The following is a 12,864-nucleotide window of genomic DNA, read 5'->3' as shown; positions in this document are numbered from 1 at the left end:
ATTGAGATATATATATATATATATATATATCATTTATTCATATATATATATATATAGAGATATATATATAGAGATATATATATATTGCAATACAATGGTAATACTCAAGGGTGCGCACAAACAAACACAAACACAAACACACACGCACACACTGCACACACACATACTATGAGCATCCAGCCCACACCGACTCATCTTTTTCTCAGATAGAGGGCAAAAGAAGGCTTCTGTAGGGGCTGGTATTCAATTGTACATTTTGTACAACTATTTGAGCGACAGTTTTCAACAGGACTTCATATTAATTTGAATTGTCTTTAATATCAAAAAACTTTGAACGTAACAACACTGGGAAGTGTTCTGGGGAAGAGATTTTGATGTGTTGTGTTGTGCATTCAATTTGACAGAGGATGAAAGGTGAACTAACATCCTTTTTCGCCAATCCAGTTGTTCCAATTCCAACATGGCAGCCGCGGGTTTAACAACAACACATTCTGTTTGGATTCCGACATCATAAATGAACTGAAGCTTATCTGGTCATACAAAATGCCACAATTTCCAATGTGTCACATGAGAGTAGAGATAATACTATGCCATTATACTCTGCCATCGTTTTTTTTTTATATCTCACTGCTGCAGTTCTGCTAATGTATTTCCACCAAGGGGTCCCTCAACCATCAGGGCCATGTGTGTGTGTGTGTGTGTGTGTGTGTGTGTGTGTGTGTGTGTGTGTGTGTGTGTGTGTGTGTGTGTGTGTCTTTGTGTTTGTTTGTGTGAGTGTGTACGTGTGTGTGTGTGTGTGTGTGTGTGTGTGTGTGTGTGTGTGTGTGTGTGTGTGTGTGTGTGTGTGTGTTTGTGTGTGTGTGTGTGTGTGTGTGTGTGTGTGTGTGTGTATGTGTGTGTTGGCTTGTGTGCATGCCTATGTGTGAGCACAATTGTGTTGCCACGCTTTCATAGATTTGTGCCATGGGGAGATGCTTGTGTTTGTGTGTGTGTGTGTGTGTGTGTGTGTGTGTGTGTGTGTGTGTGTGTGTGTGTGTGTGTGTGTGTGTGTGTGTGTGTGTGTGTGCGTGTGTGTGTGTGTGTGTGTGTGTGTGTGTGTGTGTGTGTTATCCCGGGCCACTCTGTTGGTGATAGGCTGACTGCTGGTCACTGCTCTGAAGTGAAATGAAGTGTTCCACTGACCTCAGGAAATTAAATGTTCCACTGCTCAATATGGCAGACAAGTCCGACAATGGGCCGTTTTTAAGGGACATTTTGATACAATGATCACTGACGTATTATTTAATCCCTAATTAATGTTCTTAGTTTAAATATATTGCAGGCTTTTCACTGACCATCTCGAGCAGTTTTTCGTGAGGATGATACTAAACAGGGTAACTAAGCTGTCCCCATGTCGTGCAAGTTATGGACCTATACGCGAGGAGAAGGGGGGGTGGGAGGGGGATCACTCAACAAGCTGTTACTCCTTACTGTGATATATCTAACGTCACAGAACGACTTGCCCTTTAGTACGTCCTCCAGCTCCTAGTGTCGCTGTCCATGGTATCGACGTACCCTGCCACTCATGAATCAGACGCATGAACCGTTCTGAACCAGATGGCAGAATATGGACACTTAAAGACCCCCCCCAGCTGGTCGAGGGGCACCATGGATTCTCGACTATTGTACGATATATATATACGATCGAATATATAGAAGCATTGACCAGCCATCCTTGTTAAACTAATGTTAGTTCACTTACTTTGGGTGATCTTCTGTAGCCCGAGCACATCATCGGGCGAGATGATAGAATTTGTGAGCAATTCATCTTCCTTGGTGCTCGGCACACCCGTGTCCGAATTGCAGCCTTGTTTCACTTTCATTTCTGCGGGCGCGTTTTGCTGCAGCCGATCGGGACAAGGTTTGCTGGTGCTCTCGGTGCCTCCGTCGCCACCACTAGACGTATTAGCTCGGGCCGATTTAGTGGAGTTGGAGCTGTTAATACACACAGCTTCTGAGCTGTTACAAGAATAGCTCATTCTCCGTGCCTCCTCCCCCTTCCTCCCGATCTGCTATGGATGCTAATCAGCACCAGGGCTCCGAGCTCGACTCAAGCAGGCCGTTCGTCTCGTAACAGGTATTTAATCTTAGTCCGTTTGGCTCCTTAAAACCGACTGACCCTGATTTGGTTGGCTACGTCTGCCCGATGCACCTCACTCCTGCAGCGCTCGGAGTGGCCGCCTGGTGGGGCAACCAGCAGCTCAAGCGGTGATAGGCTGCCCGCTCACCATCCTTTCGCCATCCTTTCGTAGATCATACTGACATTTTTCACACTATAGCTTCTATACCTTTTATGTAAGGTATTAGGTATTTTCTTGCTTAAGGATCGATCATTATTTAAGTTTTAATTTATTTCGCTTATATATAATCTTATTGTTGCGTTAGTTGCTGTTGCTATTTATAGGCCTATATCTGTTTTTAATTAATGTAATTTCATAGGGAATTTATATTTTCTGCTCAATTAAATATACAATTGTTTGAAGACAATCGAAGATGTGTTGTAAATATGAAACAGAAAATCCAATGATACAGAAAGTGTTTTCTTCATAATGTTTTTTATTTCATTAATTTAATTCATTTTCAGTGGAAAGTTGCTTTCCAGATGCCAGCATCCCTGAGAAAGTGTAAAATACGATTCTAATGGTCCTGCCTCATCAATGAGGTGGAGGAGGTCAGCCAAAAGATCGTAACAGGTGTGAAAACTACCTTGAACAGCAGTATGTAACAGGCCTGAACCACAGGCTTAACACTACATCAACGACTCTAGATGTCGAGGTTCTGTAGTTGCACTGATGGACCAGAGACCGTTAGGGTATACTGCCCCCTTTCTGCATGACGATTGTAATGCAGGAGGGTTGAGGAAGGCTGAGAGCTGTCCATGGTAGTGTAAGGTGTGAAGTAAGTGACTTAAGTGTCCATCCCTTAAACTCGGTGCATCTCAGTCGAAGGAGAACAATTTCAAGAACAGGCTCATGGTTCCTCTATAAATACAGCAAGAAACGCATTCTCAGAAGCAGATGTAAAAAAAAAATCAGGTTGCGTTAATAAACACAAACGATTTTAACAACTCCATCTGCCCAATTCCACGTATCCCTTCCCCTTCGTTCTCTGAAATGCATATTTGTGCTAAAATGGTGTGAGGTCTTCAGACAAAGAGCTTTGCTGTCACTTTTCCCGCTGTCACCCTGAAAAGTCTTTCTACAGAACACAGGTCCCAGGCTGTCCTCCAGGGCGGCGGCACCCTGGCGCCTCTGTCCTGCCGCTGCGGCCGTGTCTCTTAGTTGCTCATCTCGAAGCAGCCCCTGCGGTGTGTCTGCATGTCCCTCACTCGGCGCATGGACTGGATCTGGGGGTGGTTGGCGCCCCACTCGTTCCACTGCTTGTAAGATCCCATCTCCAGCACGTACTGGTAGCCACGGTAGCCAGGGTACTGGTAGCCCACCCAGCTGTTGAAGAGAGAGAGAGAGTGAGCGATTGCGTGGGTCATGGTGTTTTGATTTCAAGTCGTTGTTTTGGTCATTTTATTCTATGGCATTTTCTAGGATGCTTACGTTCCACCGGTGACCTGGATGCTAGAAACACGATCCTGGAAGCCGTAAGACCACAGGCTGGGGATGTCCTCGTCGCTGACCTCCATCTTGCGGCCCTCGAAGTTCATGGACTCGTACAGGCAGATCTTGTGGTCCTGGGGGTCCTACAGGGGTCATAACGTAAGAGCAGGTTGGTTACACCTTACCGTTGAGGATGTTTACACCAGAACATATTAGTGGTGGGGCAGAGGAAATGTAGCTTTTGTTTTCTATCATTTTTCATTTGAGCCTCACAACCTCATTCAAACATCATCACACCTACCACTAAAGAAACGTCCAGATGTGGCAGATGTTTATTGAGGAATGTTTTGATGCATTCATCGAAGAAGCAATGGAGGAATGAACGATTGGATAGGAGGAAAGAAAAACGCAACACAAACCCACAACGGACAAAGGGAGCAGAATGACTCACCATGCGGACGGGCCTGACGGACATCATGCGGTCACACCTGTAGCTGTTGGACCAGGTATCCCAGCGGGGGTACTCTCCCTTCTCCAGCATGAACATCTCTCCGCCCATGTTCTGCATCTCATAACCCACCCAGCTGGTGAAGAGGAGGAGGGGGGGGGAACAAGGACATAAGGATGAATACAAACAACATTCAAATGCACACAGGCTCAGAATGATCCCAAACCCTGTTTTTGAGGAGCGGTGGCGGTTTGAGGGTTGATGGTACTGGCTGACTCACGGTCCACACTCCACCCTGATGGATCCGATCTTGTCGAAGTTCTTCTCGCACAGGTTGCGGCACTCGGCGCTGAGGTCCATCCTGCGGCCCTGGAAGTTCTCGTACTCGTAGACGTACATCTGGGGACCAGAATGAACACGTCACTCCCTGTTGCTCTCAAGCGGAGTCCCATGGCTTCGGGTGAGGAGGATGAGCGGAGGGTGGATGTGGGAGGAGCGGGACCTACCTTGTGAGAGCGCATCCCCATGGCGGAGGAGCTGCCCATGCTACCCTGAGCTCCAGTATGAGACATGATGTGATCTAGTCTGGGGAGCAGAGACAGGGGAACTGCCGGTTACTAGACGTGTATATTCTGGCCACTGTTTTAAAGTATTATTGAAAAAGCATGCAAATATCAGTCACTGTGTTTTACAGCAGTGTTTATGCATATATATCTTAGACAGGTTAGGCATGTTTGAGCGATATGCCTCCTACAGTGGAATTTCGGGTCTTATTTTCAACTCCTAAATTTGTCAATGGTGTGTGTGTTCAATGGTCAAAGTAGAAAATAGATGCTATGTTTAATTTTCCTTAAATTGGAGTAGGCCAAAGATTGAACTTCCTGAATGTGTTATATTCCATATTCCATCCATAAATTGTAAGATTTTCCAGTGTTCGGTCAAACACCATTATTTACAACCTCAACATTATGTGACAGTTATATAAACTGTCCTACACCTGACCTTTCCCGCCAAACAAACATTTGACGGCAATATTCCAACTCCACAGTCCGAAATCGAGAAATACCGAAAGATCCTTTCTATTTGCTAAGAATGAAGCTTTAAATATAGATTCACAAATAGATCACATTTCGACTATCCACTCAATATATATTTAGTTCCAAATCCAATAAGTCTTTCTGAGAGGAGAGCTACAGAGCTGAATTGAGCTGAAACTTACAGAGCAGTGTGCGTTCAAAGCGATCGATGGTAGGGAAGTGATGTACTTTGGCTGCTTGGGGAGGGATATATATGTACATTACATATCCAACCAGGTTCTATAGCTCCATGCAATCTCTCTCCTGATTGGCTGAGAGGAATTGGGTGCATTGTGGGGGGGGGGGGGGGGGGGGTGGGGAGATGAGAGGGGTCATGGGTCACGCTGTTCACTAGTGACTCACTACCGCTGACACAACCGCTTGTTTTGTTGTGCAACAGTGGGGACTCACTGTCAGCAGAAACACACACATCTCATTTAAACCTGGAGCACAGTCCACACACAAACACACACACGCACACACACAGACACACACGCACGCACACACACACACACACACACACACACACACACACACACACACACACACACACACACACACACACACACACACACACACACACCACACACACACACACACACACACACAAACACATAAATGCACACCCACGTGCGCACACACCCAAATGTGCCCACCCACATTCCAACACACACACACACACACACACACACACACACACACACACACACACACACACACACACACACACACACACACACACACACACACACACACACACACACACACACACACACACACACACACACGCACACATCATTGAATCAAATTAACAAAGCTTATTCTTACTCCTGCTAATATGTTTTTGTGTGTATGTGTATTTATTTATTGTTACATTGTTACTTTTGATTTCCTAGCTATGTTCCCATTCTCTTTTCCTGTGTGTTTATTTCATCATTTCTGTGTTTTGTATTGTCTCCAGCAGGACCCCATTGTCTGTCTCTCTTTTTGGGCCGGTGCCATTGTGCGGTGGCTGGGCTCAAAGCCTTTGATCCGTGTGTGTGTTAATGTGCTGACCTCAGGGGGCCTCCCCTCTATTCTGTAGTAACCTCTGGTGGGTTTGTCCCTCATTTCATCATGGGAGCATATGCCTTCCAATACATACTCACAGCAAAGCATATGTTGACGGTGGATGTATGCATCGGTACAACTACAAGCAGTCACGATTATGTGCAAGAATTGGACCCACTACCTTTTTAGTATGTTACTTTATGTTGGATTTATTTGTCAAGGCAAATGTTAGTTGCACATGTTGTCATTGTTTTTTTGTCAAAAGTAATGCTATGATCCGATTCTGATCATGTATGTTGTATGTATGGTGATGTTAGACGTATTGTCAGATTTATATATTCAGACAACACAGACAACACAATTTGTAAAACTAAAAACATTTAGATGTTTTTAATGTAATTTCGTTGACATTCTATATTGTGAAAAATAATCGAATCAAATGAGGCAATCATTAAAATCCAAAGATTCCCAAGGTAACACTATATGCTATAATTGCCTGTCAACACATTCCACAAAATCAATTATATGATCTATTTATTTATTCAACATTAGATTGAAACAATGCATGATCCCTGCCTGGGATACGCCTCCTGCATGTGATGTGTGTGCGTTTGCGTTTGCGTGTGTGTCTGTCTGTCTGTCTGTCTGTCTGTCTGTCTGTCTGTCTGTCTGTCTGTCTGTCTGTCTGTCTGTCTGTGTGTGTGTGTGTGTGTGTGTGTGTGTGTGTGTGTGTGTGTGTGTGTGTGTGTGTGTGTGTGTGTGTGTGTGTGTGTGTACGTACATACGGACGTACATATGACTGTGTGTGTGTGTGTGTGTGTGTGTGTGTGTTTGTGTGTGTGTTTGTGTGTGTGTGTGTGTCTATCTGTGTGTGTGTAGCATTCTCTTGGTAGGGAGGCGGGCCTTTGTGTTACAGGCATGTTACTCGCATGGCTGCGCTGGGCATGCTCAGGCACATGCGTGAAAAGCTGAAAGGAGAAGGGTGAGGTCAGCTGAGGTGATCACACACATTCAGATTGTAAAGACAGGGTGACGAGATGGGCCAAGATTGATGTGTGAGTACCATCACAATGTCTGCATGAACCTCCCACTGTTAGCCACTATTTACTGTTTTACTATCATTACCATTGAATGTATGCTATACTAATATGCCCCTCCTTTCCCTTATTTCTAATATTTTGCGTACTGATGTTTTTCCCCTCCTCCTTCCTGTGCTGGTAAGAGACTGTGAGGGGATATTTTCTGGACGTGTTTGGGTCTGGATGGCCACACCGGCTCTGGGCACCGTGCCCTGTGGTCAGTCCCTGCAGCCAACAACCCAAAGCCCGGTGGCTCAGTCCTAGACAATGGACAGCCAAGCAATGTGCTGACTCCTTCCCCGAGCCCCAGGCCTGCTGGGCTTCCAGGACCGACATGTATAAATAGACCTGTGATGTCCGCAGGTCAGGACATGGTTTGACTCTGAGCACTGTGCACCAATTCAGGTAAGGCCCCTTCACATCGTTCAGCTCTTAGCACGAGAGGCACGCCACTGTCAGGTTATAATTGGACGTCAGGTGTCTTTGTCGTTTTTGTCGAGCCTTTAGCACGTAGAGGGAGGTGCTGTTTTATGGCTTGATCTACTAGTGACACCTCTGGATGGATGATAGTATTGACATTGCTTCGTTTTTAACCTTAGAGGGCAACAGTATTAACGATTCCGTTTCAGTAAAGGTACAATTGACATATGCTTCGCACTTTGGCTATTAATTAAAACAAGCTTTTATTTTACACGTCATTTGTAAATTATGTTATAGTGGAGCATATTCATTCAATTGCATTTGACTTACTTTCCACATTTGACAATATCCCAGATTAGCTTTGCAATGTTGCATGGATGTAGGATTTTCCACAGCTTCATTTGGCTTCTATTGCATTGTCTCAGATTGACTCCCTCATAGCCCTATGTATAAGGACATCAACGACACCACCCATACACCCTTATATTTGCAAGTAGGCTAATTTGTAATTCCTCTCTTTCCACTGCAGATTAATCAGAACAAGAGTTGTGACAGAATGGCTTTGACTAATCCCAACCCAATGGGACCATGGAAGGTATGTGTTTTTAATAATGTTAATGATTCAATAGAGGTATAAGGTTACACCAATCAGGGTATGCAGGTTCAATGTGTCATTCCGTACGCGTGTGTTCTCTAGATCACTGTGTACGACCAGGAGCACTTCCAGGGCAAGCGCATGGAGTTCACCGCTTCATGTCAGAACGCCATGGAGTGTGGCTTCGACAACATCCGTTCCCTGAAGGTCGAGTGTGGAGCGTGAGTCCAGTCTGATGCTCTGAAGACACGCTATAGGACAGCATGCACACATAAAACAGCACCTCTACATGGATAAGACATATAATATAAACTTCATTCATGTCTAGATGTAGTGTGCCGATGCCAATGGGTAGGAGGTGCGTTCAGTCTGCCCGTAGGCATGACTGAGCGATGGGCATAACTCCAATCGGCTGGGCTCATTAATAAGCCATGTCAAAAAATAAGCTAAAGTTACCCCTGAGGAAAAGCTTCTGCTCATGGTCTTAAATAGTATGAATTCATATTTGATAAGCCAACTCAATGCCTTCAGCAACTCACAGACGCAGCCTCCCGTTCTGCAGCCTCCACTCATATCCTCTGTCTCTACGTCTCTCCGTGTGCATGCGTGTGTACGTAGCTGGGTGGGCTATGAGCACTCCAGCTTCAACGGGCAGCAGTTCGTCCTGGAGAGGGGAGAGTACCCTCGCTGGGAGTCCTGGAGTGGCAGCAACGCCTACCACATCGAGAGGATGATGTCCTTCCGCCCCATCTGCTCTGCAGTGAGTATCGGCATGGACCTCAGGCGCTTCCTCTCTGCCGCCCGTTTGTTATTCATGGAGTCCCAAAAATAAAACATTTGCATTTCCTCTGCTCATCATGTTTGGAGGAAATGCCAAGACGTTTCTTTGTTTCATATTATCGATTAAAATAATATTATTTAGAGTCCCATTCTCAACATCAGACTGAATAATCTGGTGCTGTCCAGAATTCATCCTACGTGGAAGTGTAAATTCTGGTCTCTGTGCACCTTTCCTTCCAGAGCCACAAGGAGTCTAAGATGGTGGTGTTCGAGAAGGAGAACTTCATTGGCAAGCAGTGGGAGATGAACGACGACTACCCCTCCCTCCAGGCCATGGGCTGGGCCAACAATGAGATTGGGTCCATGCAGGTGCAAAGTGGAGCGTGAGTATCCGTCCACCTGAAGTGTCGCTCTCATTCAGTTGTGTGGAAATGTATCCTTATTTTCTTATGAACGCAAAAACATTGAAAGTGGTAGTCCAGAAAACCAATGGGTTTCGATTGCATAATAATTTAGCGTTATCTTTTTTTACTTCCACCAATATATTTAACTATATTTTATGGGTTGTGTCTAGTGTCTTATGGTATTCCTCGATCAAAGTACAATGTGCTACGTAGACACCAACCGGAGCAAAGTCAATGTACATCAAGATGAAATGCAGTATAGTTATCTAAAGCAGCTCTATTTAAAAAAAAAAAGTATATGCTGGTTCTGCATTCAATATTATCATTGCAATGATCCCTTCCTCCTTCCTGGTCCTATACCCTCTATCTTTCAGCTGGGTGTGCTACCAGTTCCCAGGTTACCGTGGTTACCAGTACATCATGGAGTGTGACCGTCATGGTGGAGAGTACAAACACTACAGGGAGTGGGGTTCCCATGCTCAGACCTCCCAGCTGCAGTCACTGCGCAGAATCCAGCAGTGAGCCCAGCATCCTCCCGTCCCTCTCTTCTGTCCCTCTACCATCTTCTCCTCTTCCTTCCTCCGATCATTTTAGGGCTTGGGCCGTTCTGTCAGACCTGACACTTCTGCTGTGTTTACATTCCCTTAAGCTGTGCCATTACAAAAGATTAATAACGAAAGAGCAGATGCCAAAGAACAAGCTATTTTGATGGAATGAAATTGCCCATTACCCATTTAGAGGAGAAACAGCGCCCTCTGCTGGTGGTAGTGGGATAGTGAGGCTAACTGCTAAAGGTGTTGATGCAGAGCACACTTCCCTTGCAGAATTCTTTGAGAAAAACAAATTGGCTAAGTGGAAAAATAAAAACAAGATATTAACTTTCTCTGATGTCATGTGTCTTTCAATTTTTTCAGGGTATATTAATATATTGCTTGCTTTTGAAAAACACACGCACACACACACACACACACACACACACACACACACACACACACACACACACACACACACACACACACACACACACACACACACACACACACACACACACACACACACACACACACACACACGCACACACACACACACACACAGACAGACAAATTAGTGAAGTTGAATTATTTACTTACTAAATATAAAGGCCTTTTACAATTTGGAGTATCTTATAGACAAATATAGTTACAAATATATTTTTTATGTTCAAAGTTATTGTAAAAACAAAAATTAAGTGTTGAATTGAAACACCTAATGTTTAGGAAATCCATTAACGTAAGTGTCTTCACTTAAGCAATTTATTCTGCTGCTACTTTTGTGTAACCTAATTTTGGTAAATATTTAATCCCAAAGTAAAAACTAACACATCAATGCGGACACCTCTAGAAGACAGATGCTACATTGAATTGATCCATTGTTTCAACAGAACAACAAACCCTTTAATTAAAACACAACAAATGGTTGTTGCTGTTGTTGTTGCTCTTGTAGTGCATGAACTCAAGACAATTCACTGTTTTATGTAGCCCTTAATCACACAGTTAGATTCTCAAAGGGTTTTGTGGCCACATTTAAAGATCCCCTCTGCTTTGCCCCCCAAGGAGCAAGGAAACACTTCCTTAATTATCATGGAAGAAATTTGGGAAGGAAAGCAGAAAGAGGGATCACTCCTGCTAGGGATGGTTCGGAGTGCATATTGTTAGATTGTTTGGAAATGGCTTGGGCCCATGAGTGCCCAATGCCCATGGGGGTGAGGTAGAAGTGCTGGTGAGTAGGCTGGTAGCTGTCAGGTGGGGCTGCCACACGTCCAGTAATGATCACTCAACCAAAAACCAAAGAACACTGAAGGGTCAGACTAAGTACGCCTCATTACAACTTTTCATATTTCGCACATTTAGTCCAGCTATTCAACATTTTTATAAACCTCTTATACATCATTACACCTATTTTCACAAACATTATGGCTTTGTTCAAACGTTATCCATTATCTATTTGTTTAACTTATTTTTTTACTTTATTTGTTTCAAATTATTTGACTTTTTGAAAACGGTGTGCATGTTTACATTGTGGTGACCGTGTGCATGATGTCCAACCTCACTTTGCACTACAAAACTCACCACATTTTCTGCAGACACTGCATTATATTATTACAATAAATATAAGTGCCAGCAAACCATAAACCGTTTTTAAAAACATGGTAATATGTGTTCAGGGGCCAGGACATTATTGCGATGGGGGGCCAGCTCAGGCCAAACTCACGCAGCGCGTCACTAAGACCCCGGGAACCGTCAGGCCATAACCAATGAATTAAATAAACTTTCTTATGGACACTAATAATTGTCTTTTTAGGCATTCATTTATTGAGGTAAACTGTAGCATTTTAAATGCAATATTTTTTTATAATGTGAAAATATAATACTTTAAATAAAAATAATAAGTCAAAAATAAGATCAAAATAATAATACATATATTTCAGAACGTTTCTGTTCAGGATATATATATATATTAGTGCTGTCAAGCGATTAAAATATTTAATCGCTTGATTATTATACATTATTTATACAACGGGGGGCCTGAATCCAGCGATCTGATTGGTTCCTAACTGTTGTATAATGAGCGTATACATAACTGCTATGACGCCCAATCATGTTGTGAAAGTATCACTCCGCGCCTTGAAGTGGAAAGGGTCAAAGAATACAACCGTATTTTTACTAGTGAGTGTGTGTCGAGTCATTTTGCCATAATTTTAACAGTTGTATAAAAGCAATAGCACAGTTCACTGAAGCCTAAAATCGGCGAGTGGACTGCAATAGGATAAATTGCCGGCGAACCGCTCTATCGGAGCCTTCTCTCCGAGGGACGCTAAAGTGTGTTGCATAGCGACCGTCGATGCGTAGCGGCAGCCAGGAGGGACTACTTTTTGGTAGTCTTTAATAAAACGGCTACTTTTACTTTCTTGGTTTCTTTTTGAATGTAGTGTGTCTATGACTTTCGTTTCGCCATAACAGTAACCGTTGAAGGGGGTCGCCGGCCCTCCGCTGCGCATCGGGGCCGGACAACGCCCCTTAAGGGGCCGTGTCCAAAAGCCTTTTTAAAAGGCGGAGTGCCTGTCTGTAATGCATTCTCTATGGCAGGACGCGCAAGCAGCGCGCCTTTTAAAAAGCCGCCCGGGGCGGTTAAACGCTCTGCGCGCCTCGCGCTTTGAGACGCGCACCCCAGTTGAAAACAGTTGAAGTTTTGAAGAAAAGCGCTCCATGTCATCGGCGCTTTTTTCGAACGACCAATCAAAATCGAGGAGGAGGCAAGGCTAAAAGTATCAACAGAACACAAACTGAAACAACTGAAACATGTCGGACGAAAGTTTAATAACAGCTGTGAGTGAGTGTCCGGTCCTGTACGACCTCACGTTAAAGGTGGTATTCCCCGTACTG

The 12,864-nt window shown here is 44.2% G+C and overlaps 3 protein-coding genes across 3 annotated transcripts in view; 1 reads left to right on the top strand and 2 right to left on the bottom strand.

The window, feature by feature from the left end:
* The window catches only part of LOC130406245 (protein unc-119 homolog A-like), a 9,856-nt gene extending 7,962 nt beyond the window's left edge, over nucleotides 1-1,894 (bottom strand). The window contains exon 1 of the mRNA XM_056611718.1: nucleotides 1,742-1,894. Within this exon, the coding sequence (XP_056467693.1) occupies nucleotides 1,742-1,862 (121 nt within the window). The 5' untranslated portion in view covers nucleotides 1,863-1,894. The remainder of the gene's footprint in view (nucleotides 1-1,741) is intronic.
* A 1,422-nt stretch (nucleotides 1,895-3,316) lies between these two features.
* LOC130405549 (beta-crystallin B1-like) lies at nucleotides 3,317-4,610 on the bottom strand. The gene is made up of 5 exons (XM_056610702.1): nucleotides 4,545-4,610; nucleotides 4,319-4,437; nucleotides 4,042-4,174; nucleotides 3,591-3,733; nucleotides 3,317-3,485 (listed from the first exon to the last, which is right to left on the bottom strand). Exons 1-5 carry the CDS (start codon nucleotides 4,608-4,610, stop codon nucleotides 3,317-3,319), a joined length of 630 nt encoding a protein of 209 aa, XP_056466677.1.
* Nucleotides 4,611-7,572: 2,962 nt separating this feature from the next.
* Nucleotides 7,573-10,307, top strand: LOC130405548 (beta-crystallin A1). Its single transcript, XM_056610701.1, has 6 exons — nucleotides 7,573-7,648; nucleotides 8,193-8,258; nucleotides 8,361-8,479; nucleotides 8,877-9,018; nucleotides 9,279-9,421; nucleotides 9,817-10,307. Exons 2-6 carry the CDS (start codon nucleotides 8,220-8,222, stop codon nucleotides 9,962-9,964), a joined length of 591 nt encoding a protein of 196 aa, XP_056466676.1. The 5' UTR covers nucleotides 7,573-7,648; nucleotides 8,193-8,219; the 3' UTR covers nucleotides 9,965-10,307.
* The last annotated feature ends 2,557 nt before the right edge of the window (nucleotides 10,308-12,864 follow it).

Source organism: Gadus chalcogrammus, chromosome 16 (genome assembly GCF_026213295.1).
Source record: "Gadus chalcogrammus isolate NIFS_2021 chromosome 16, NIFS_Gcha_1.0, whole genome shotgun sequence".
NCBI lineage: Eukaryota > Metazoa > Chordata > Actinopteri > Gadiformes > Gadidae > Gadus > Gadus chalcogrammus.
The sequence above is the reverse complement of the archived record's forward strand: the minus strand, read 5'-3'. Positions and strand labels throughout refer to the sequence as shown.